This window comes from Mesoplodon mirus (genome assembly GCF_964341445.2).
Source record: "Mesoplodon mirus genome assembly, chromosome: 1".
Classification (NCBI taxonomy): Eukaryota; Metazoa; Chordata; class Mammalia; order Artiodactyla; family Ziphiidae; genus Mesoplodon; species Mesoplodon mirus.
The window spans coordinates 37,880,921-37,906,876 of record NC_138976.1 but is presented as its reverse complement, the minus strand read 5'-3'; the positions used below and the strand labels follow the sequence as shown (position 1 = coordinate 37,906,876).

At 39.2% G+C, this 25,956-nt stretch overlaps 1 protein-coding gene across 4 annotated transcripts in view; it reads left to right on the top strand.

Moving 5' to 3' along the window:
* Positions 1–16,894, top strand: part of ZFP37 (ZFP37 zinc finger protein) — a 48,895-nt gene extending 32,001 nt beyond the window's left edge. For 3 of the 4 annotated variants that reach the window (XM_082627743.1, XM_082627742.1, XM_082627744.1), the window contains 3 exons: positions 7,089–7,215; positions 7,522–7,656; positions 14,168–16,894. In XM_082627743.1, coding sequence (XP_082483869.1) covers positions 7,116–7,215; positions 7,522–7,656; positions 14,168–15,678 — 1,746 coding nt within the window. In that variant the 5' untranslated portion in view covers positions 7,089–7,115 and the 3' untranslated portion in view covers positions 15,679–16,894. Of the gene's footprint in view, positions 1–2,673; positions 2,829–7,088; positions 7,216–7,521; positions 7,657–14,167 lie in introns of those variants that run through there. The other variant, XM_082627741.1, reaches the window with a different exon arrangement.
* The last annotated feature ends 9,062 nt before the right edge of the window (positions 16,895–25,956 follow it).

Here is a 25,956-nt window from a genome sequence, read left to right as displayed (position 1 = left end):
TGGGCTTTCTTTGATATGACAATTGTTTTACTCAGTTGAAAATGTCTGCACATACACAAAAACTCACATGTAAGTGTATAACCCACACACTGTTCCTTACCATCTTGACAAAATTGATTCAAGTGTTAGATTCACTCTTTTCGGACTTCTGTGGCGGTCCAGTGGTTAAGACTCCACGCTTCCACTGCAGGGGACGCAGGTTCCATCCCTGGTCAGGGAACTAAGATCTAGCATGCAGCGCAGTGTGGCCAAAAGGAAAAGAAAAAGAAGATTCACTCTTTCACTATTTATCCTGAGCCTGGAAACTGACAGACTCTGCCATGCCAAGAAATGATGGCACTTCTCTGGTAGATTGAAAGTTCCTTGTCACCATTCCATGACCTATTTTCACCAACCTCGTTCATCTTCTTAATTTCTCTCCCCTCTTCCTTGCTTCTCTTCCTCCTCTTCAGTGCAGGGAATATCCATACCCTGCCTTTCCTATGCTTTTCCACCCACTTCTGTCTCTGAATACTGCCCCCTAAGGGCCATATGAGGATGATAAGTTAATTATTAGAATCAAGGTTTGGAGAACTGTTACAGTAGAGAACAGCATTTTGTTTATAGATAGGTTGGAATTTGTTTGGATTGGTGAGGAAACACTGATATTGTTAAAGCAAAGTCTGGAGAAACTGGACTGCCTCTCTTCTCTCACAGCTAGCTGGGATCAGATAGAAAGTAGAGTTATTTTTTTTAATGTAAGTAATGGACCTCTTTGGACTGTACTGTAAGGACAAAGTCAGGACTTTATCTGAGGAGGATGGGCGTCAACTGCTCACACGCAGAAGGCGAGGCTCAAAGATGCTCTGTCAGGGACACAGGGGAGGTGCTGTGTCTCCAGTAGATGAAGAGGAATCTCAATCACAATTATCCTTCAATTTTCGCTGAGTCCTTAGTTTTCTATTGCTGCAGAGCAAATTATCACTAATTACTGGATTAAAACAACACAAATTTATTATATCAGTGTTTCACGACATCAGAAGTCTGAGCATTGTATGGCTGGGCTCTGTTCAAGGGCACACAAAGTTGAAATCAAGGTGTTGGGTGATTGTGTCCTCATCTCGGGCTCCACTAGAGAAAGATATCCTTCCAAGCTCCCTCAGGTTTTTGTCAGAAACATTTGCTTTGCAGCTGTGGGACTGAGGTCCATGTTGTCTTGCTAGTGGTAGACCAAAAAGCACTCTCAGTCCTCAGCCGCTGCTCTCAGGTCCTTGCCATGTGGCTCCTTCCACAGGCCTTCTCACATTTGGAATTTTGGAATTTCTGACTTCTGGAAGGGCCTAGCCACTTTTAAGGGCTCACCCAATTAAATCAGCCCCACCAAGATTATCTCCATTTTTATCAACTCAAAATCAACTGATTTGGGATCTAATCATGGAAGTAATATTCCATCAAACCACAGGTTCCTCTTGCATTGAAAGTTAGGAGATCCCACAAAGGTATTACACTAGGGAGCAGAGTTAATGGGGGCCATATTAGGATTCTATGCATCATAATATTTACAACATACTTTGCTAGGCCCTAGAGTTGATGTCAGAAGACTAGGAAAGCATTGCTGGGCCTGGGGACCACCCCCCTTACCCTTTTCCTCAAAGGAAAGTGACCTTGCTTGAAATAATCCTTTGTTTTGTTTTTGACTCCCCTGTCCCAGCCCCTTTCTGCCTTTAAAAGCTCCCCATTTTGTACAGCTCCTCAGATGGCCTTTCTGTTTGCTAGATAGGATGCTGCCCCACTGATGAATTGTTTAATAAAGCCAATTAGATCTTCTAATTTACTCTGTTGTATTTTGGGATTTTTTAGCACATATAAGTGGAAGGTGCAAAACAGGGTATGTTTGGCTCTGGAAAAAAGAACAATATATTTGTGATAACTTACCAGCCCTCTGCCTCATTGTAAATTCCACAAGGGTGAACAAAGGCTGTGTCTGAATCTCCAGTTTTCTCGTTACCTAGCAAACCCAAGCAACTTAGTCTGCATATAGTATAAAAGCTCAACAAACAACTATTAAATGAACGAAGTTTGTACATGAACTGGCCCATTGGGAAACTATTTCTACTCCAATTGCTTGCTTATTTGGGTTTGATTATTTGGCTGAAACATCACCATCAAACTCTGGTTCTCACTGAGGATTGATGTATTCACTTAATCTGATGCTTCATGTTTTTTCATTGTTCTTATACCATAAATGAAAAGACATATATTTCAAAGATTAGCGTTCTCTCTCTATAAAACAATGGCATCTGCCCGATTGGGCTTTTTCTTCTTTTTCCCTCCAATTTCTCTCATTATCCCAGCTTTCTGGAGTCTGCGGTAGGCAGTGCGATTCCCGGTTTCCCCGCAGCTGGCTGCACTTACTGGGAAAAGCAACTCCAAATTCTGCCCTTAAGTGTTGAAACCTTTGAGCGCCGGGGGTGGGTTGTCAGGCACAGTGAAGCACTCTGCAGGGAGCAGTCTGCAAGCCAGGTTTTGCCCGCTTGCATTTCACCACTGCGAGACCATCTCAGCTAGCCGGGCCACCCACCTCTGAGCCCGTCGAGAGCGCCAGGTCCCCACTGTACGGCGGCGACTCGGTCAAGATGGCCGCGCCCGGGCGGATACCCAGGGGCGGCGCCATCGCAGCTGCCGAACTGGCAGAGGCCGCGCTCTGGGGGGCCGCCATGTCGGCCTCCGCCTGCGCCCTGATCCTGACGAAGCCAGAGACCGCGGACCGGAGGAGGAGTGTAGGGACGGCTGAACAGGCCGGGTGTCCCCCGGAGATGGCTGTGTCGGAACCCGGGGGCAGCGCCGCGGTGAGTGCGATGATGGGGAGGGGGGTCTGGTGGTCAGCTGCGGTCGTATCGGGCGTCAGTGACTGGAGGGTTACTGTAGTCTGTGAAGATAGGTGATTCGGGAATTGGAGTCGGTACTGGAGGGCCTCTTGCAGGGGTGGGGGGATGGTGTTAGCACACTCAGAGATCTATGGAGTAGTGCTCGGGAGGTGTCTGTGGAGTCCGTGACTGCTGCAGTTTGAGGAAATCGGTGTTTGAGGGATATGCGGTGCCAGTGGTTGGAGGGGAGGGGTCTGTGGCGGCCCCTGGAAAGTCAGAGTTTGGGAGGCCATGGGGATCAGAAATGGGGGCTTTGTGGTGTATCAAAGATTGGGGAGTCTGTGGGGGTCGCAACTGGGAATGTCTAGGGGAGCCAGTGATTACGGTGCCTTTGGTAGTTAGACTGGATTGTCCCGGGCTGCGTGCAGAGGTGCAGGGAGGTCCGTTAGTAGCTTATTGCAGTAGTTAAAGCGAAGAGATGATGATGATGGTTTACAATAGGCCAGGATGTTGAAAGGCTCTTCTGCATCGATATAGAGATAGTGCAGGGCTGTGGTGAAAAGGGATCTGGTGTTAAAGTTTTCAGTGAATGAGGGAGGATGACTGTGCAGAAAAGTTGACATGAAAGACCTGAAACAGCTGTCCTTAGAAAGGTCTGATTGCAAGGTTAACCTTTGGCCAACATCCGAGAACTTAGATTTCAGGAGAGTTCCCACTACAGGTATTTTAAAAGTGGCTCACTGTTCCTAAACTATGGAAACAATGTGGTTTATGCTGAATGCCTGATTTCTTTCTGGGAATCTGGGACTTTTGTATATGCTAGGCAGAGAGTGCCTATTTGACCAACCCCTAAAAATGTTGTTTACCAAGCATTGGTAAACAACATTTTTTAAAATTGAATTATAGTTGATTTACGATGTTGTGTTAGTTTCTGGTGTACAGCAAGGTGAAAATATATATATATATACATATATTCTTTTTCATATTCTTTTCCATTATGGTTTATTACAAGACATTGAATATAATTCCCTGTGCTATACAGTAGGACCTTGTTGTTTATCTATTTTATATATAGTAGATTGTATCTGTGAATCCCAAACTCCTAATTTATCCCTCCTCCACCCCCTTTCCCCTTTGGTAATCTAAGTTTGTTTTCAATGTCTGTGAGTCTGTTTCTGTTTTGTAAATAAGTTCATTTGTGTCATATTTTAGATTCCACATATAAGTGATATCATATGGTGTTTGTCTGACTTACTTCACTTAGTATGATAATCTCTAGGTCCATCCATGTTGGTGAAAATGGCATTATTTCATTCTTTTATATGGCTGAGTGGTATTGCATTGTGTGTGTATATATATGTGTGTGTGTGTGTGTATATATATATATATATATATACACACACACACACACACACCACATCTTTATGCATTCATCTGTCAACAGACATTTAGGCTGTTTCCATGTTTTGGCCATTGTAAATGGTGCTGCAGTGAGCATAGGGGTGCATGTATCTTTTCGAATTAGAGTTTTCATCTTTTCTGAATATATGCCCAAGAGTAGTGGGATTGCTGGATCCTATGACAACTCTATTTTTAGTTTCTTAAGGAGCCTCCGTACTGTTCTCCATAGTGGCTGTACCAATTTACATTCCTACCAATAGTGTAGGAGGGTTCCCTTTTCTCCACATCCTCTCCAGAATTTATTATTTGTAGACTTTTTAATGATGGCCGTTCTGACCAGTGTGAGGTAACACCTCATTGTAGTTTTGATTTGCATTTCTCTAATAATTAGCAATGTTGAACATTTTTTCATGTGCCTATTGGCCATCTTTATGTCTTCTTTGGAGAAATGTCCATTTAGGTCTTCTGCCTATTTTTTTATTGGGTTTTTTTTTTTTATTGAGTTCTATGAGCTGTTTGTATATTTTGGAAATTAAGCCCCTGTTAGTAGCATCGTTTGGTAAACAACATTTCATATGTGTTAGCACAACTCATTTCTGAAAGAATTAAGTATGTACTGTGTGACTCTACTGAGAGAGGACTCTTGAAAACTTGTTCCTGGCTTCCTCTGGACTTCACCTCATGCAGCTTTTTCCTTAGCTGATTTTGCACTGAATTCTTTTGCTGTGCTAAATCATAGCTATGAGTACAGCTATATGCTGAACCCTGTGAGTCCTCCTAGTGAATCATCGAACCAGACTATTAATGAGTTAAAGTCTGGTGATACTCTAAACAAGATAGGGATTTTGAAGAATGAGTGAAAAACTGTTGAAAGTATAATTTACTTCATTTTCAAGCCCTGAGGTACATGGGTTGGGGTGGAGGTGGGCAAACAACCTCCACGGGGATCACTGTAAGGGAACAGAGTCCTCAGGAGACAGGTAGGTTTTGGTTAAAGCAAGCAGGCAAAGGGAATGGCTAAAGAGGGTGAGCGTGTAGTGAAGTTTACTGGCAGTGATTAGAGTTTCTGTAAAAGCCACTGTTTGAGATTTCTGTTGGCATCAGTGACTGGAGATTGATAGGATTTGGGGTGATATCAGAGATGGAGATTGATATGTTCCACTGGTATCAATAGTTGAGGAGGGCTTCCCTGGTGGCGCAGTGGTTGAGAGTCCGCCTGCCAATGCAGGGGACACGGGTTCGTGCCCCGGTCCGGGAGGATCCCACGTGCCGCGGAGCGGCTGGGCCCGTGAGCCATGGCCGCTGAGCCTGCGCGTCCGGAGCCTGTGCTCTGCAATGGGAGAGGCCACAACAGTGAGAGGCCCACGTACCGCAAAAAAAAAAAAAAAAAAAAAAAAAAAAAATAGTTGAGGAACCTGTGGGAATATGTAATCAGAGTGTTTGTGGGGCAAGTGACTGGGGAGATCTGTTGCTGTTAGTGATTGGGAGGTTTGTTGGGATCAGTAATTTTGGAATTATAGGCTTAGTGATTAGGAAGGGCCATGCTGGCTCAGTGATTGGGAGGCCAGTGACAATTAATGACAGGAGTTATAGGAATCAGTGACTGGACGTTTGTGAGGTCAGAGATTGGTGAGACATGCAGCTAATTTATTGGTGGTTTATGGTGGTCAGGGGTGATCTTTAAATGTTAAACAGACATGTTTGAATGTATACTTATCAGTTTCAGAATTCTCCAGTAGCTGCCTAATAAGAGGAGAAGTTTAACATGCTTTAATTTCTCCCCTGTCCCCAACCAGTTATATGCCTGCTTATTTTTCTTACATCATACCTCTTGATTTTAAGGTTACTTTTATAACAATTGCACAAGAATGTTATCAAGTTACTTGGATGTAACTAGACATTTTACTGGTTTTATTATTCATAGTTCTCTCTTGTATATGCTTAAGTCTTTCCCAATCTTGAAATCTTTATTCTGATCCAATTTTCCTTCTTTTAAAAATCATTCCTCTTCTTCTTCTCCTCCTGTCTCTCCTTTTCCTACCACATTCCCAGTTTCTCCCTCCCTCCTTCTCTTTATTTCTAAAGTACATAGGTAATATACATTCTGCATCCTTACATGCCTAAAACACCTACTTTTGCTTCCAAACATAAATGATTTTTTGACTGGTCATAAAAACCAAGGGTCTCAATTCTTCTACCTCAGAACTCTATAAACACTACTCCATAGTCTTTAGTTACAGAAGAAAAGATGAAGACTGATTCTGGTTTGTTTGTTTGTTGTAATTGCCTTTCTCTCTGATAATCATAGGATTTTTTTTCAAAGTACCGTAGACTAAGTGGCTTATAAACAACAGAAATTTGTTTCTGACAGTTCTAGAGGCTAGTAGTCTGACATCGGGTCGGGATCTGGCGACAGCCCTCTTCCAGGTTTCAGACTTCTTGTTGGATCCTTACTTGGCAGAAAGCACAGAGACAGGAAGCAGGCTCTCTCATTGACTCTTATAAGGGCACTGATCCCATTTATGAGGACTCCCCTCTCACGAACTCATTGAATCCTAATTATCTCCCAAAGGCCCTATCTCCTAATATCATCACATTGGAGGGCAAGGTTTCAACAACGAATTGGGGGGACACAAACATAGAGTCCATTATAGGGACATTTCTTAATATGATTTTTGTCTCTCAAAAACAAAAATGCAAAAGTGGGTAAAAAAATAAGCCCCACGTATAACATTATGATCATCAGTGAATGGTCAAGGTAAGAGAAAGTCATTATTATCTTGTCTGCATCTTTCACTGATGTGGATAACATTGGACTGAACTAGGAATGTGCTATTACAGGGATCGGTAACATTCAAAGATGTGACTATGGCCTTTACCAAGAAGGAATGGGAGCAACTAGATTCTGCTCAAAAGAGCCTGTACAAGGATGTGATGCTGGAGAATTACAGCAACCTAACCTCAATGGGTAAGGACAAAGTAATTCAAAGTGTGCCTACTGTGATGCCTTCTCTCTGAAGTCCTTGGATAAGTTTATCCTTAATTTTTATGAATCAAAGAGTTTTAATCCCCTTTGGGTGCTAGCTAGAATACTTGTGCTCCTGCCTTGAAAATGGAGGATCTACTCAGATGGGGTACATGGACATCTGCACTGTGAAATTCAGAAGCCATGTGTTCTTTTATCCTTTAAAAGCTCTGAAGCTTAAATGGTAGGGCTTGATTTCTGGAATGTTTGTTGTTCTAACACTCAATTTCTATCTTTTCTCATGAATAGGGTATCAAGCTCCCAAACCAGACATGATATCCAAGTTGGGAAAAGGAGAAGAGCCATGGCTGGGGAAGGGGAAAAGACCCAGACAAGGTGGTCTGAGTGAAATAACAAGACCCAAGGGAATGGGAGCCAATGGAAGTAAGTTCCTAGTTTTTTGGAGGTAACTTTGGAATTCTTTTTTTTCACATTTTTATTATTTATTAATTTTAAAAATATACATTTTTCTTTTTATTGAAGTATAGTTGATTTACAATGTTGTGTTAGTTTGAGGCATACAGCAAAGTGATTCAGTTATACATACATATATTTTTAAAGATTCTTTTCCCTTATAGGCTATTGCAAAATATTGAGTATATTTCCCTGTGCTATACAGTAGGTCCTTGTTGGTTTTCTGTTTTATATACAATAGTGTGTATATGTTAATCCCAAATTCCTAAATTATCCCTTCCTCCCATCTTTTCCCTTTGGTAACCATAAGTTTGTTTTCTATGTCTGTAGGTCTGCTTCTGTTTTGTACAGTTCATTTGTATCATTTTTTTTTAGATTCCACATATAAGTGATATTGTATGATATTTGTCTTTCTCTGTCTGGTTTACTTCACTTAGTATGATAATCTCTAGGTCCATCCATGTTGCTGCAAATGGCATTATTTCATTCTTTTTTATGGCTGAGTAATATTCCATTGTATAAATATACCACATCTTCTTTTTCCATTTATCTGTTGATGGACATTTAGGTTGCTTCCATGTCTTGGCTATTGTAAATAGTGCTGCAGTGAACATTGGGGTGCATGTATCTTTTCGAATTATGGTTTTCTCTAGATATATGCCCAGGAGTGGGATTGCAGGATCATGTGGTGGCTCTATTCTTAGTTTTTTAAGAAACCTCCATACTGTCTTCCATAGTGGCTGTACCAATTTACATTCCCACTAACAGTATTGGAGGGTTCCTTTTTCTCCACATCCTCTCCAGCATTTATTATTTGTAGACTTTTTGATGGCCATTCTGACTGGTGTGAGGTGATACCTCATTGTGGTTTTGATTTGCATTTCTCTAATAATTAGCAGTGTTGAGCATCTTTTCATGTGCCTGTTGGCCATCTGTATGTATTCTTTGGAGAAATGTCTGTTTAGATCTTCTGCCCATTTTTTGATTGTGTTGTTTTTTGCTTTTTTTTTTTTTTTTTTGCTATTGAGCTGTATGAGCTGTTTTTATATTTTGGAGATTAATCCCTTGTTGGTTGCATAGTTTGCAAATATTTTCTCCCATTCTGTAGATTGTCTTTTCATTTTGTTTATGGTTTCCTGTGCTGTGCAAAAGCTTTTAAGTTTAATTTGGTCCCATTTGTTTATTTTTGCTTTTATTTCCATTACTCTAGGAGAAGGTCCAAAAAGATATTGCTGCAGTTTATGTCAAAGATTGTTCTGCCTGTGTTTTCCTCTAGGAGTTTTATAGTATCTGATCTTACATTTAGGTCTTTAATCCATTTTGAGTTTATTTTTGTGTATGGTGTTAGAGAATGTTCTAATTTCATTCTTTTACATGTAGCTGTCTAGTTTTCCCAGCACCACTTATTGAAGAGAACTGTCTTTTCTCCATTGTATATTCTTGCCTCCTTTGTCATAGATTAATTGACCATAGGTACATGGGTTTGGAATTCTGTGAATAATTTATTCTTAAATTCATCTTATAGATCCTAGGAAGTAGCAGTAGAAAAATATCAAAATCTCCTGGGGGAAAAAGAGTTCAAACTCTTTTTCTCCAACCTTGGAGATTCTAATATCTCTTCCTTCTGTGAACCTGTCCACATGAGAGGTTCTCATAGGAGATTCACTGTAGTCGGGAGCCAGTGTGACTTATGGGGATTTGCTTATACCATTTGTATCAGTCAGCTTAGGCTAAGTTACGTCCCATTAAAAAAAGACCCCAAAATCTTAGTGGCCTACAAAAAGAAAGATTTGTTTCTTGCTCAAGCTGCAGCCCCTTTCCACATTATCTTGTGACCTACACTGAAAGAGCAGTCCCTATTTGGCAAATTCTGGTCTCATTACAGAGGCAATGAAGAGGGAGTGGAACCATATGATGACTTAAAATCACTGATTGGATGTGGTAGATATCTCTTTCTGCTTACATTTTATTGGTTCATTAGTCAGAGCAGATCACCTGGCCACTCCTGAGTTCAACTGTGTAGGAATGTATACTCCTTTCACAGGGAGGATTCAAATGGCCATGCAGTGGGCCTGGGAGGTGTAATCCACCAGGAACAATAATACAGTCTTCCATACCACTTGGGTTGTGGTAGGGAAAAAGGTGAAAAACAGGGCTCTAAACCTTGAGTACCAGACCATCAGATGCCTAACTGACCCTTCCATATAGCCATCTTTCCTCATCCTTGCTCTCTGTTGCTCAGTTTTGAGAAAGAGCAGTGAACGCTTTTAGCTGTTTTCATAAGTAATCCCATTCCTGCTTACCTCTCTAAAGCAATGCTTTTTAAAATTATCCTCCCTTTTCCTAGTATCCTCAGCTTTTCTCCCTTCGTCCACCCACACTCTTAGACCCCATAGTATCAAATTTCTCTCCTTAGAGCTTCAAGCATTCTTAAATCTGTCCCTATCCAGATCTCTTGGCGTGATCCTCCTGCCCCTCTTTACTTTCCATTTCCCCCCTTTCACTGTGAAGTGCTCTAGACCTGTGGTCTATACCATCAACATTATTTCCATTTTCTCCCTAACCCTTGAAGTCAAATTCCATAGGATCCATGCCTCTAACAATTTCTGACTTTAAAGTCAGCAGTGGTAACCTTCCAGTGCATATTTTAATAGTTTTGATCAGCCTGAAATTCTTGCCCACCTAGCTTGAATTATACCACTTGAATCTGATTGTATCGTTTAAGTGTTCCTTTACCAATTTTTTCACCAGATTCTCTTCTTTCTCACTTTGTTGAAGTATCCCTAAGGTTTTGTCTTCTACTGTCTATTCTTTTTTTATTTTTATTTTTATTTTATTTATTTATTTATTTATTTTGCGGTACGCAGGCCTCTCACTGTTGTGGCCTCTCCCGTTGCGGAGCACGGGCTCCGGACGCGCAGGCTCAGTGGCCATGGCTCGTGGGCCCAGCTGCTCCGTGGCATGTGGGATCCTCCCGGACTGGGGCACGAACCCGTGTCCCCTGCATCGGCAGGCGGACTCTCAACCACTGCGCCACCAGGGAAGCCCCTATTCTTTTTTTAAATTCTGTTTTCCTCAAAGGAATAATCTACTGTGTAAATACAAGCTATTTATTCTATACTGGTGACTTCCAAGATAAATTTATCTTGTCCAGATAAATTTTCAATTCCTTTGTCTTATATTTTACCTCCTTACAGGATAGCTTATTCTCAGATGGTCAGAAACTGAAAGTTTTATCTTTCTTTCTAAATTAGAGCTTCCTTCCACCTTCCTTGTTTTTATCAGGGTCAGATTTTAGGCCTGTCTGCCATGGAGTTCCCATGAATCCTTGCTCTCTGCCTTCCCTCTTACTATTCTTTCCTCAGTTCTGACTGACATCACCCAAATTAGATTCATATTGTCCCATACCTAAATTGCTCCAATTCTTAGGTAGATTATTAAATCCCCCCCTGAAAAAATTCATCTTAGATGTTGCCACCAAACATTAAAATATTCAGTTATTATATATCACTGCAGTCCCCAAATTAGCAGAATATCCACAGTATCTTTTTCAGTTTCTTCTAACATTGAATTTTTCAAGACTCCATGAATTTCCCAAAACCAGAGGGATCAGTCCTTCAAATGACAAATGAAGAGACTTCATAGAGTTTTCTTTGTTTGTTTGTTTATTTTATTTTATTTATTTATTTTTGGCTGTGTTGGGTCTTTGTTGCTGCGTGCAGGCTTTCTCTAGTTGCGGTGAGCAGGGGCTACTCTTCATTGCTGTGTGCAGGCTTCTCATTGCGGTGGCTTCTCTTGTTGCAGAGCACAGGCTCTAGGCTCCTGGACTTCAGTAGTTGTGGCATGAGGGCTCAGTAGTTGTGGCTCGCGGGCTCTAGAGCGCAGACTCAGTAGTTTCAGTGCACGGGCTTAGTTGTTCCATGGCATGTGGGATCTTCCGGACCAGGGCTCAAAACCGTGTCCCCTGCATTGGCAGGCGGATTCTCAACCACTGAGCCACCAGGGAAGTCCTTCATAGAGTTTTTGATCCATCCATTAGTGTCTCCAGTTTTGGCCGTCTTCACTTTTCTCGCTGATACTTGGTGTTACAACTAAAAAATAATCCTGAGTCATTTAATACATACATTTTTGTCATTGCTACAGTGACTCTATTCTTGGCTCAGGTTCTTCTATCATCCTTGAAGTTTCTTCAAGGAAGGACTATTCTATTCCCTCCAATGATTCGCTGGGTCTAATGAGCTCCATGCTTCAGTTTCTGAAGTTACAGTCATTTTAGCTTAAAATTCATGTCTTAGTTACTGTCTCAGATTCAGGACAAGCTTATAGCCTTAATTACATGCTCTGCCAGACCCAGCTCTCTCGTAGTATTACCCTATTATTATACCAGTTCACTAGTTCAGAGCCTCCTCCCCTCCCTCATGGTAAATTTCTCTTGTGGTGCTTTATATCTTTTCCAGCTGGCCAGTGTCAGTTGGGACCAGCCCAAATCATCATAATAAGAGGTTCTTATAATGTTACACCTCAGGGGGAAAGGTTTGAGTTTTGATCCCTTTCTTCCCAGAAGGAGATTTGCCTCCATCCTCCCCAGCATCCTTGGACATTGGAAGATTCAGCCTTGCCATGCTACATAAAAGTTCTTGTTATACTCTTTCTCTCAGGATGCTTGCATCACTTAAAATTTCCTAGATGAAAAAACAGCTGGCAACTCCAATTCTTCCTACTATAAGTATAACACTACTTTATGTATACTTATAAAAATTGATCTACGCCATGGGAACTAATCTCTTAAAAGTTCTCCATAAAAGTAATAGTATTTCCCAGCTATATATTCAAACACCATAACTCTTTTCTGTTTGAACTCAGTTTTCACTTTATCCATGTAATGTTCTTTTACTAGTAAAACAACTATTCACTTTTTATCTCTTTCTTTCTGAGGTCATGGGGACTCTTATATCTGCTTCTCTCTTTGAGTCTCTTTGATTCCTATCCTGAAGCTTTTTCTGTTTTTCCATGTCCATAGCTGAAAAAGGCCACCCCCAAAATGGTAGTCCTAGCTTCTAAATTGTTTGGTTTTTACATATGTAACATCCATATCTAGCTAACAGAAGTCTTCAAGTTTCAATTCTAAGTTCTTAGGAGAATTGTTGAATAGCTGGAGCCTGGTGTTTACCACTGTCCGATCAATTGTTTTCAAGGAGAGGTTGGATCATACACTACAGACATGGCTGCCTACATCTGTCAATGTGGGTGGTGGTCTCAGAGAAGGGAAGCATAGATTGAGAAGATATCTCAAAATGTATAATTGTATAATGTGTGGAGGAAAGAATGTGAGCAATCACTTAGAGTTAGGAATTAGCTTAAAATTTGTAATTGGCAATTAGAGTGACCTGACAGGAAGGTGTGCTCCATAGCAAACTATTGGAAAACAAGTGTGTGTGTACACTGTAAATCCAAATGGTGTAAAGTTTATTTGCCATTATCAAACTTTATAATATGGTAAAAACATCAGGTAACTCATAGAAACTGTGGTATGTTTCTTACTACAGGAATTGCATTATTATATTAATCATGGGTGGTAGCAGTGGAACATCCTTTCCTGCTTAATCCCTCAGTCATCTATATGCTGTTCAGTACTCTTTGATGGACTTACCTTATTTTCTCTTATTTTGGCTCTTTGGGGAGCAATAACAAAATTTTACTTGAGCTATCCTAAGTAAATGGAGGAATTTATTATAAGGCTTCTTGTAACCTAAGGGGTGATACTTCAGCTGGGGACTAGAACCAGTACTGGGAAGCCATTAGGAACTGGGATTATGCAAATGGTCTCTTTGAGGACACATGATCTTACATCTCTGCTTTTCTGTGGATGTATGCTTTATTCTTTGTACTGATGAACTTTCTGTTTACATAGGGAAAATGTGGCTTTGTAGATATCATTTTTAAATTTAGCACCCAGTGGAGACTAACTAGAGTCTAAGTTTTTAGGAGACATACTCTTATTGGACATCTTGGCTTGAGCCAGCTGTCTCCAACCGTGACTATGGAGAGTTGGATGAATATAGATGGGCTGTAAGAGCCAAATACTATTGGTGGATTGGCAGATATTAAAGCTGGGCAGCTTGGGCTGAGGAGAGACTTCAAAAAGTGTCAACAACAATTATAAGCTTTTAACTTCATCTGTTTTTTATTCACTGCTCCTTGTGTTTATTTCATCTTTTATCCCAGGTTGCAAGGTCATATTTATAAACAGCCAAAGCCTTTTCTAATCACTATTGTCAATTTTCTTTTCCTGTTTTTACTACAGCACTTTCCCCCTCAAGTCCAAAAAGACAGGGACACTTGCACTTGATATTTCATTCACTTTAGGATACTAGGCTTGAATAAAGATTCAGCCCCACAACAAGGCATTTCTTTATAAGTTGTATTCCAAAATATAAGAGTGCAAAGATTCACAAGAATGTCTCATTGAATTCCACTTTAGAAGAAGTCCAGCAAGATGATGACCAGCTAGAGAACCACCAGGAATCTCAAAACAAACTCCTTAGGGAAGTTGCTTTCAAGAAAACAACTCTGACTAAGAAAAAGGGCCATGAATGTAGTTCTTTGCGGAAAAAAAATGTGAGTACAAAATATGTTCCTTCAAAAAAAAAGCTTCTTAAATTTGATTCACATGGAAAGAATTTAGACTTACCTGGTCATGTAAGAAATTATGTAGAAAAGAAACCTGATGTAGCTAAAGAGCGTACGAAATCATTCAGCCATAGCTTATCTGATACAAAGAAAGACAAAAATCAAACTGGAAAAAAATGTGAGAAATTACCCAACCATAGCTCATCTAATAGGCCTGACAAAACTCAAACTGGCAAGAAACATACTGAACAGGACAAAATTCAAACTGGAGAAAAACATAAGGAATCATCCAGCCATAGCCCATCTCCTACTAAGCGTGACAAAACTCAGAATAAAGTGAAACCATATGAATGTAATGAATGTGGGAAGGTTCTTAGCCACAAACAAGGACTCGTTGACCATCTGAGAATTCATACAGGTGAGAAACCATATGAATGTAATGAATGTGGGATAGCCTTTAGCCAAAAATCACACCTTGTTGTGCACCAGAGAACTCACACTGGAGAAAAACCATATGAGTGTATTCAGTGTGGCAAAGCCCATGGTCATAAACATGCCCTCACTGACCATCTGAGAGTTCATACTGGGGAAAAGCCCTATGAATGTACTGAATGTGGGAAAACCTTCAGACATAGCTCAAATCTTATTCAACATGTGAGATCTCATACAGGCGAGAAGCCCTATGAATGTAAAGAATGTGGAAAGTCCTTTAGGTATAACTCATCTCTTACAGAACATGTGAGAACTCATACAGGTGAAATACCATACGAATGTAATGAATGTGGAAAAGCCTTTAAGTATAGCTCGTCCCTTACTAAACATATGAGAATTCATACAGGTGAGAAACCCTTTCAATGTAGTGAATGTGGGAAAGCTTTCAGCAAGAAGTCGCACCTCATTATACATCAAAGAACTCATACTAAAGAGAAACCCTATAAATGTAATGAATGTGGAAAAGCCTTTGGACATAGCTCATCTCTTACTTACCATATGAGAACTCATACAGGTGAAAGTCCTTTTGAATGCAATCAGTGTGGGAAGGCTTTCAAGCAAATTGAAGGTCTTACTCAACATCAGAGAGTTCATACTGGGGAGAAGCCCTATGAATGTAATGAATGTGGGAAAGCCTTTACCCAAAAGTCACACCTCATTGTACATCAGAGAACTCATACTGGAGAGAAACCCTATGAATGTAATGAATGTGGAAAAGCATTCAATGCAAAGTCACAACTTGTTATACATCAGAGATCCCACACTGGAGAGAAACCTTATGAATGTAATGACTGTGGAAAAGCCTTCAAACAAAATGCATCCCTTACTAAACATATGAAAACTCATTCAGAAGAGAAATCTCATGAGTGAAATTAGTGTGGGAAATCTGAACTAAAGGTTTTATTTAATCTTAGAAGTATTCTAACTTTAAAGAATGTTAGAAAGCTTTTAACAAGAAGTCACACCTCGTTACACATGAGAGAATTTGAAAATGAATCATCACATGGAAGAAATGGATGGAGAGTTTAAACCTTTTATATAAAATATTGTTTTAAAAATAATTATTATAGGGCTTCCCTGGTGGCGCAGTGGTTGAGAGTCCACCTGCCAATGCAGGGGACACGGGTTTGTGCCCCGGTCTGGGAAGATCCCACATGCCGTGGAGCAGCTAGGCCCGTGAGCCATGGCCACTGAGCCTGCGCATCCAGAGCCTGTGCTCCGCAATGGGAGAGGCCACAACAGTGAGAGGCCCGCGTACCACACACAAAAAAAATTATTATAAATGATCTATATATTCAGATTGAATATAAAGCTTTTAAAATTGTTAATAATTGAATAATCAGAGCACTAGAGAAACAAATTACATTTTCTGACAATTCCTGAGTTGCTTGAGGGTTGTGTACTTAAGCACCACATACGAGAATTGAATTTGAATATCTGTTTATTGCCATGTATAAATGTGTGTGACCATTGGTATGAGTTTCATCTTTGATGCTATCATGCAGCTCTTCTTAATGTCTTTGCTAGTCCCTGCGTCAGCAGAAAACTTTATAAAAGGGTTATTATCTATGTTAAAAAAATGTTAACACAAAATTAAGAGAAAATGAAAGAAATCAGCTGAGAACACACAGGTGCTGGAAGGGAATGCTATCCAAGATATATTGTTGAGTGAAAAAAGCAGGTTGCTCAACTGTGTATATAGTTTGTTCCCACTTGTGTACAAAAGGGTGTGTGTGTTTTCCTGTCTGTCTGTGTGTATGTATGTATGTATTTATGTATATATACGTATATTTATATGTGAGTAGATTGGTTTGAAAAATTACAAAAGAAACTTAGTGGTTGCCATTGGGCACAGGACTACAGGAATGGGGTCTGGGATGGGAGGGAGACCTCCTTTTTATTGTATACTCTTTAAATTTTTAAATCATGTACATATATTATTTTCACAATTAAAATCCTTTTAATATGTATAAATCAATACTAATGAAAATTTTCACTGAACCTACTCCATGATGTCATTTGACAAAGTAAGAGTTTCTATGCTTATTCATGAATGAGGATATGGTATTAAATTTGATATTGAATTCACAAAGGCTTTTCCTATCAAACATGTTCTTTCATTAAAATAATGAATTACAACTATAACTCAGCACTGTGCTTCTTTTATTCATCATATTTTTAAAGACTGAAGGTGAACTGTGATTGCAGCTGAATGAAAGTGATTTTCTGCACAATCACTCCATTTTATCTCATATTCAAAGTGCTTATACACAAATACCTCAATCTGGGATTTCAAATGTATTGCAACAAATGGCACTACTTCCTGTTCTTGCCCAATAGCAGACCTTGTTAATGTATCACTACACTCTTTCTGAGTGAATCTAGACTTGGCCTGAGAATCATTCTTAAGCATGCATTCCAGAAGATACTGTTAATCAATTTGGGTTTGCACAGGAAACTTATTTTCCTATTTTTACTCATGAGTCATAGATTAAAAAATACAGCTAAACTGTTCTAAAATTTAAGTTGTTACAATAAAAACAGTAACATAAGGACAAAAATGGTTTTGTAATATAAGGTAATAATAATATTTGATATGTATGTCACCTTTTACATTTTTCACAGCACATTCACTGCATTACCTGATTGATTCCTCAGAATAAACATATAAGTTGGTAGGAAAGACTTGTCTAGTCATGGTCAATACTTCTCAATAAATATTTCACCTAGATACTAGCCTAGCATAATTATGGACCCTCAACCATATGTGATTAAATGCCATCTTTGCAAATATTTCCTATTCCAATGCCTGCCTTCTTGAACTCATTTTGGAGAATTAAAAAGTATGAATATTTAGAATGGAACGTGTGCATGTGTGTATGCACGTGTGCACATACATGTATTAAAAGATTAACTCACGGATATTATGCTCTCATTACCAAGTAACATTTACTGTCAGGGAAGAAAATGAAATGTGAAAGCCATTTCCATCAGTAATTTATTACCAGGTGAAAATCTAGCACTATGCACAGAATGAATCATCACTGTCCAGAGCTGTAGAAAATGTGTATTTTGTAGAAGAATAAAACAGTTGCACATATGGCTAGAAATTTCCTACACTTCTTGGAGAACCCACGGTAGTGCCACACCTGGGAAAGTCAAGAATATAGGTATACTTGAACAGTAAAAATGAATGCTGAAAGTCATCCTGTGCAGTAAAAAATGAATTAAAATTTAGTATCAATTATTAGGAAATGATGTCTAAAAATAATTAGAAGCAAACAGGGCTTCCCTGGTGGCGCAGTGGTTAAGAATCTGCCTGCCAATGCAGGGGACACAGGTTCAAGCCCTGAGCCAGGAAGATCCCACATGCCATGGAGCAATTAAGCCTGTGCGCCACAACTACTGAGCCCGCGTGCCACAACTACTGAGGCCCATGCTCCTAGAGCCTGTGCTCCACAACAAGAGAAGCCACTGCAATGAGAAGCCCGCGCACTGCAACGAAGAGTAGCCCCCGTTCGCTGCAACTAGAGAAAGCCCACGTGCAGCAACGAAGACCCAACACAGCCAAAAATAAATAAATAAATTTATTTTAAAAATTAGAAGCAAACAATGAAAGAAAATAGACATACAGATGTGAGTCTAAATCAATGATACACAAGCTTGGGCATGCATCACAGTGGCCTGGAGGGCTTGTTAAAACATGGACTTTAGAAATGGGCCCCACCCACAAAATTTCTGACTCAGTAGGTCTGTGATGGGACCTGAGAATTTCCATTTTAAATAAGTTCCCAGAAGATGCTGATGCTACTGGTCTGGGGACAACACTTTGAGAATCACTAATCTGAATAATGAAGTAAAATTTTAAAATATTTTAAAATGTTCCTAAGACATTTCTTCAATATAAAGAAGAGGAGGAGGCATATATCCATAAAATTAATTATTAACAGTTTTAAAACATTTCTTTATTCAAGAAATATTGATCATCTACTATATGCTGGTCACTGTTCTAAGTCTTAGAGATATAGCAGTCAACAAAACAAGAAGAAAAGAAATCTTGTCCTCAGAGAGCTTAATTCTAGAGTGGGAGGCAGGCAGTAAATCTAAATATAGTTGTCCCTTGGTATCCACAGGGGACTGGTTCCAGGACCAGCCACAGATACCAAGATCTGCAAATGCTTACGTCCCATAGTCGGCCCTCCGAATCTGTGGATCCATATCCAAGGATTCAACCAACCATGGATGATGTAGTACTATATATATTTATTGAAAAAAATCCATGTATAATTGTACCCACACAGTTCAACCTGTGTTGTTCAAGAGTCAACTGTAATTAAAATACAGCATATGACAGAGGGTGACAAGTGGTATGGCAAAAAACAAAACAGGGAAGGGAAATGCAATTGTAAGAGAATGCAGTTTTAAATATGGTGGTAGTGGTGATACAAGCTCAAGCTTACTTAGTGGTGACACAATCTTGACGAATATGAAAACAAGTTAGGTATATATGATGGAAGAGCGTTCCAGGCATACATTTTTTAGAATCTGAGGGTGTGGGAAGAGAGAGAAAGACGCTGAACTCCTCTGACATACAGAAGAGGAAAAAGTAAGAAATTTTTCTATTAAATCAAGATTTAAAAAATAATCAGGTTTGCAGGAGAGGTAGAAACAAGATTGTTCATACACTGCTTTTGGTAGTCAAGTTTGTACAACCTATTTAAATGTAAATCTGACAGTATACATCAAAGCCTGAAAATATTTTGCACTCCTACTTCCAGGAATCTATTCTATGAAACACAATCAGGGTGTACTATAATTATCACAGAACACAGAGAAGTTGGATAAAACATAAGTTGCCAATTAATTGATTAAATAAAGTATGACAACCTCATAAGATAGAAGTTGGTGTGGTAGAGGGAGATAATTTGAGTGAAAACATGCAGGATTTTTTTTAACATGAAAAACCACAAGACTGAGTTCATAGCAACCACAGCTACTGGAAAATGAGGGGAGAATCCCAGAAAAGAGACTCAAAGTGGGGGAACCCAAATTATGTGAATAAAGTCTGCACAAGTCTCTGGCTGACCCCTGAATCATGCAGGTATGGCACAACTCCTAACCCTTTGTCTTTTGAACTGAGCTTTCATTTGTGCTGCTCCCTCAGCGACAGAATTTAAAGTCTGAGTTCAACGATGTTAATTACTTGATAGAACAAAAACATTAACACTCCTCCAAGAAATATAATGGAATCCAGAATTGCCACAACTTATCATTCATGATATCCAGGTTACATGACAAACTTACTTGACATTCAAAGAATTAGGAAAATGTGACCCCATTTCAAGAACAGACAACCAACCCAGAAACTGGAATAAGCTGATGAGGATATTAATGTAGCTATTATAACTATGCTTAATGAAATAAAATATGCTCAAAATGAATGTAAAGATTTTTAACTCAGAGAAGAAATAGAAACTACCAAGAAAAACCAAAAGAAAATTCTCGAACTGAAAAATACAATGTCTGAAATTTAAAATTCACAGGATAAGTTTGCCAAATGTAAATGAGAGGGGAAAGAGTCATTGACTTGAAATAGATCAGTAGAAATGATCAAACAAGTGAGAGAAAAATGATGAAAAGACATTAACCTGTGACTTGGGGGACAAAAAACCATGTCTTGCATATATTTAGATGAAGTCCCAAAAGGAGAGTGAGGGGAGAATGGGACATACAAAATATTTGAAGATATAATGGCTGATACTTCCCCAAGTTTGGTAAATGACATAAATGTACTGATTTGAGAATCTCAGCAAACTCCAAGCAGGATGAAAAATTAAGAAAACCATGATTAGGTACTTCCTAGACAAGCTCTATAACTTAAAGATAGAAATAAAATCTTGGGACTTCCCTGGTCCCAAGACTCCACGCTCCCAATGCAGGGGGCCCAGATTTGATCCGTGGTCAGGGAACTAGATCCTGCATGCACGCCGCAACTAAAAGTCTGCATGCCGCAACTAAGAAGCCCACATGCCGCAACTAAGAAGCCTGTGTGCTGCAACTAAGACCCAGCGCAGCCAAAATAAATAAATAAATATTTTTTTAAAAAGAAGAGCATGTTCCAAATCAATATCTTTAAAAAAAGAAAGAAAGAAAGAAAATCTTGAAATCCAGGGGAAAAAGTGACACATATTTGATAAAAACAATCTTAATGATTGGTGACTTATCATCAAAAACTGTGGAGGCCAGAAGACAGTGGATCGGTATCCTTAAAAATGTTGTAGAAAAAAACCAAAAAAACCTTCAACCTCAACCTCAAATTCTATATCTAGCAAAAATATCCTTTAAGAATGGAGGTGGAGCAAATGGTGCTGAATAGTTTTTTTTTTAAGCCACAGTTTCATTGTCTTAGTTAAAACAGGATTATTAAGTGGGGATTTTAAATTCTTTTTTTTTATTAGCAACTTCAAGTATAACAACTGGAATAAATGTTTATTTTCTATTAACAAAAATGAATTTTGACAAAAAAAGAAAAAAGAATGGAGGTGAAATAACGACATTTTAGATAAATGAATTAAGAGAATTTATCCCCAATGACCATAAAGTTCTTTGGGTTGAAGGGAAATAATACCAGATAGAAACTCAGCTCTTCAGGAAGCATTAAAGAGTATCAGAAATGGTAAATACATAGGTAAATATAAAAGACTATTCTAACTTGTTAATTTCTTTAAAATACTTAGGATTGTTTAAAACAAAACTTATAACATTGCCTTATGTGGATTGTAAGGTATTAGATGCAGTACATATAACAACTCTAGCATAAAGAAGGGGGTGGACCTATATTGGAGAGTTTCTAAATTTTATGTGCTATAAATAATAGCAATTGAAAGTAGAATGAAAGTCAAGGAGGTATAGGCAATATCTAGAGAAACCATTAAAGAGTAAAGCAAAGAAGTATAGCCAGAAACACAACAGATAAACTTAAATGAACCTCTAATAAGTATTTAAAATTCCTAATGGAAGCAGGAAAGGAGGTACAGAGGAAAAAAATCAAAGGGGACAAACAATACAAATAATTTGGTGGATCTAAATCCAACCATAGCAATAATTACATTAAAAGTTAATGGAGGGCTTCCCTGGTGGTGCAGTGGTTGAGAGTCCGCCTGCTGATGCAGGGGACACGGGTTCGTGCCCCGGTCCGGGAGGATCCCACATGCCGCGGAGCGGCTGGGCCCGTGAGCCATGGCCGCTGAGCCTGCGCGTCCGGAGCCTGTGCTCCACAATGGGAGAGACCACAACAGTGAGAGGCCCATGTACTGCAAAAAAAAGAAAAGTTAATGGACTATAAATTGGAAGATTGGGATTGACACATACATACTACCATATATAAAATAGATAACTAATAAGAACCTACTATATAGCACAGGGAACTTACACTGTAATTGCCTATATGGGAAAAGACTAAAAAAGAGTGGATCTGTGTATATGTATAACAGATTCATTTTGCTGTACCTCTGAAACTAACACAACATTGTAAATCAATTATACCCCAATAAAAAAAAGTTAATGGACTAAAAGCTCCAATTAAAAGTCAGAGCTTTACATAATGGAGGAAAAAAAGCAAGACCCAGTTTTATGTTCTCTACAAGATCCAAACTTTAAAAAGTCACAGGTAAGTTAAAATTAAATGGATTGAAAATGATATATCATACAAATAGTAAGCATACCAAGGCTGGAATGGCTATATTAATAGCAGACAAAATAGACTTCTCTCTTTTTTTTTTCCTTTTAGCTTTTTAACTTTTTTAAATTGAGGTATAGGGAATTCCCTGATGGTCCAATGGTTAGGACTCCCAGCTCTCATGGCCGAGGGCCCAGGTTCAATCCCTGGTCGGGGAACTAAAATCCCATAAGCTGCATGACACAGCCAAAAAAATAAATAAATAAAATTAATTAAAAAAATAATAAAGTAGAGGTTACAATATTATATAAATGTCATGTGTACAGCATAGTGATTCAGAATTTTTAAAGATTATACTCCATTTATAGTTATTATAAAATATTGGCTATATTCCCTGTGCTGTACAATATACCCTTGTAGCTTATTTATTCTATACATAGTAGTCTGTACCTCTTAATCTCCTACCCCTATCTTTCCCCTTCCCCCTTCCTCCTTCCCCCCGCCATGGGTAACCAGTGGTTTGTTTTCTGTATCTGTGAATCTGTTTCTTTTTTTTATATTTCTTAGTTTTATTGTTTAGATTCCATATGTAAATGATAACATACAGTATTTGTCTTTCTGTCTCCGACTTAATTCACTAAGCATGATACCTTCCAAGTCCATCCATGTTGTTGCAAGTGGCAAAATTTCATTCTTTTTTTATGGCTGAGGAGTATTCCATTGTACATATGTACCACATCTTCTTTATTCATTTATCTGTTGATGGATACTTAGGTTGCTTCCATATCTTGGCTATTGTAACTAATGCTGCTGTGAACATTGGGGTGCATGTATCCTTTCAAATTAGTGTTTCTGTTTTCTTCAGATATATGCCCAGGAGTGGAATTGCTGGGTTATATGGTAGCTCTATTTTTAGTTTTTTGAGGAACTTCCATACTGTTTTCCACAGTGGCTGCACCAATTTACATTCCCACAAACAGTGCACTAGGGTTGCCTTTTCTCCACATCCTCTCCAATATTTGTTATTTGTGGTATTTTTGATGATAGCCGTTCTGACAGGTGTGAGGTGAAATCTCATTGTAGTTTTGATTTGCATTTCTCTGATTAGCGATGTTGAGCATCTTTTCATGTGTGTGTTGCCCATCTGTATGTGTTCTTTGGAAAAATATCTTCTGCCTCTTCAGGTCTTCTGCCCATTTTTAAATCAAAACAGACTTCTTGATAGTGTTATCAGACATAAAGAGGGCCAATTAAAAAAGATAAAAGGATCAATTCATCAGGAATACATAGCATACATAAATGTCTATGCACCTAAAAGAGTTCCAAAATACAGGCATACTTCAGAGTTATTGCAGATTCGGTTCCAGACCACCACAATAAAGTGAGTATCACAATAAAACAAGTCACATGAATTTTGTAGTTTCCCAGTGCATATATAAATTATATTTACACCGTACTGTAGCCTGTGGTGTGCAATAGCATTATGTCTAAAAAATGTACATACCTTAATTTAAAAAATACTTTATTACTAAAAAATGCTAACCATCATCTGGTCCTTCAGTGAGCTGTAATCTTTTTGCTGGTGGAGGGTCTTGCCTTGATGTTGACGGCTGCTGACTAATCAGGGTGATGGCTGCTGAAGGTTGGGATGGCTGCAGCAGTTTCCGAAAATAAGACAGCAATATTCGTGGCACCCCCAAACAATTACAGTGATAACATCAAAGATCACTGATTACAGGTCACCACAACAAATATAATAATAATGAGAAAGTTTGAAATATTGTGAGAATTACCAAAATGTGACACAGAGACACAAAGTGAGCAAATGCTGTTAGAAAAATGGCACTGAGAGACTAGCTCAATGCAAGGTTGCCGCAAACCTTCAATTTTTAAAAGATATTTTTTTCTGCAGAGGGCAATAAAATGAGGTATGCCTGTATATGTAGCAGAAATTGAAAGAATTAAACAGAGATATCAATATTCCACAATCGTAATTGAAGATTTTCACATCCCCCTCTAGGCAATTGATAGAACAAACTAGACAGAAAAAATTAGTGAAGATGTAGACTACCTGAAGAGCACTATGAAAAACCTTGATATTTCTAGAACATTAGCTCTACAACTGTAGAATATACAGTGTTTTCAAGTGCACATGGTATGTACACCAAGATAGAAAAATGCTGGGCCACACCACCAGTCTTGATACACTTAAAACAGTTGAAATCATGCAGAGTTTGTTCTCTGACCACAATACAATTGTGGTTGGGATCTCTGGAGACAGATTCCGAGATAGAGATGAAGTTTCAGATGTTTCTTTTTTTTTTTTTTTTTTTTTTTTTTTGCTGTTCGCGGGCCTCTCACTGTTGTGGCCTCTCCCGCTGCGGAGCACAGGCTCCGGACGCGCAGGCTCAGCGTCCATGGCTCACGGGCCCAGCCGCTCCACGGCACGTGGGATCCTCCCTGACCGGGGCATGAAACCGTGTCCCCCTGCATCGGCAGGCGGACTCCCAACCACTGCGCCACCAGGGAAGCCCTCAGATGTTTCTTAAAGATCAATACCCATGAAAGGAAGGGGGAGAAGCAGGATTAGGCAAAGGAAGAAGTTTACATTATAGGCCCAAAAAAGCCAACCTGGTGAGGAGCTCTGGGGTGAGTGTTTTTCTCTTCCAAGTGTCCTGTATTGGGTCTTCATACCCTGACCCCAGCCTTGCTCATTCACCAGATTCAGGCTTCTCTGCAAAGGGCATGACCTTGGGTGAGGCAGCTCTCTGTAGCTGAGGCCCACCTTTAAGTAGCTGACAGCTAGAAATTGTCTTCTAATTGTACTCCCCACAGCTGAGCAGTAAGACCTTCCTTGCAGAAGAATCTGGATATGCAACTCTATGTCTATCATAATCCATCCCTTGCTCTGCTCAGATATACTTCTCCATACATATCTATATATAGCTCCTATATATCATTATATCTTGGCTGCACTGCTAACAAGCTGTGTGACCTTTTGGTGCCTGAAATTCCTCCTCTGTAAAAGAGGGATAATAATGGTTTTCCCCCTCAGCATTAAATTAGATCAGAGGTCAGCAAATTTCTTCTGTAAAGGGATAGATAATATTGATAAATAGTTTAGATTTGGGGGGCCATATGGTTTCTGTCACGACTCCTCAACTCTGCTGCTATAACACAAAAACAATCATAGACAATATGTAAATCAGTGAGCATGGCCAATAAAATTTTATTTATTAAAACAGACAGCAGGCCAGTTCTAGGTTGGTTAGTTTATCCACTAACACCCAAGTCGTATATTATTTCCCATAAACAGGGTATCAGTCTCTGAATTCAGATGTAATCTTCTTGTTTAAGCAAGGAGAACCATCGATGGAGGAGGGAGAAATGTCAAATTGGGCCTATTCAGGTAAGTTGAGAACCTGGCAAATGGGAGGCAAGGAAGGAAGATTCATATTGATTAGTGATAT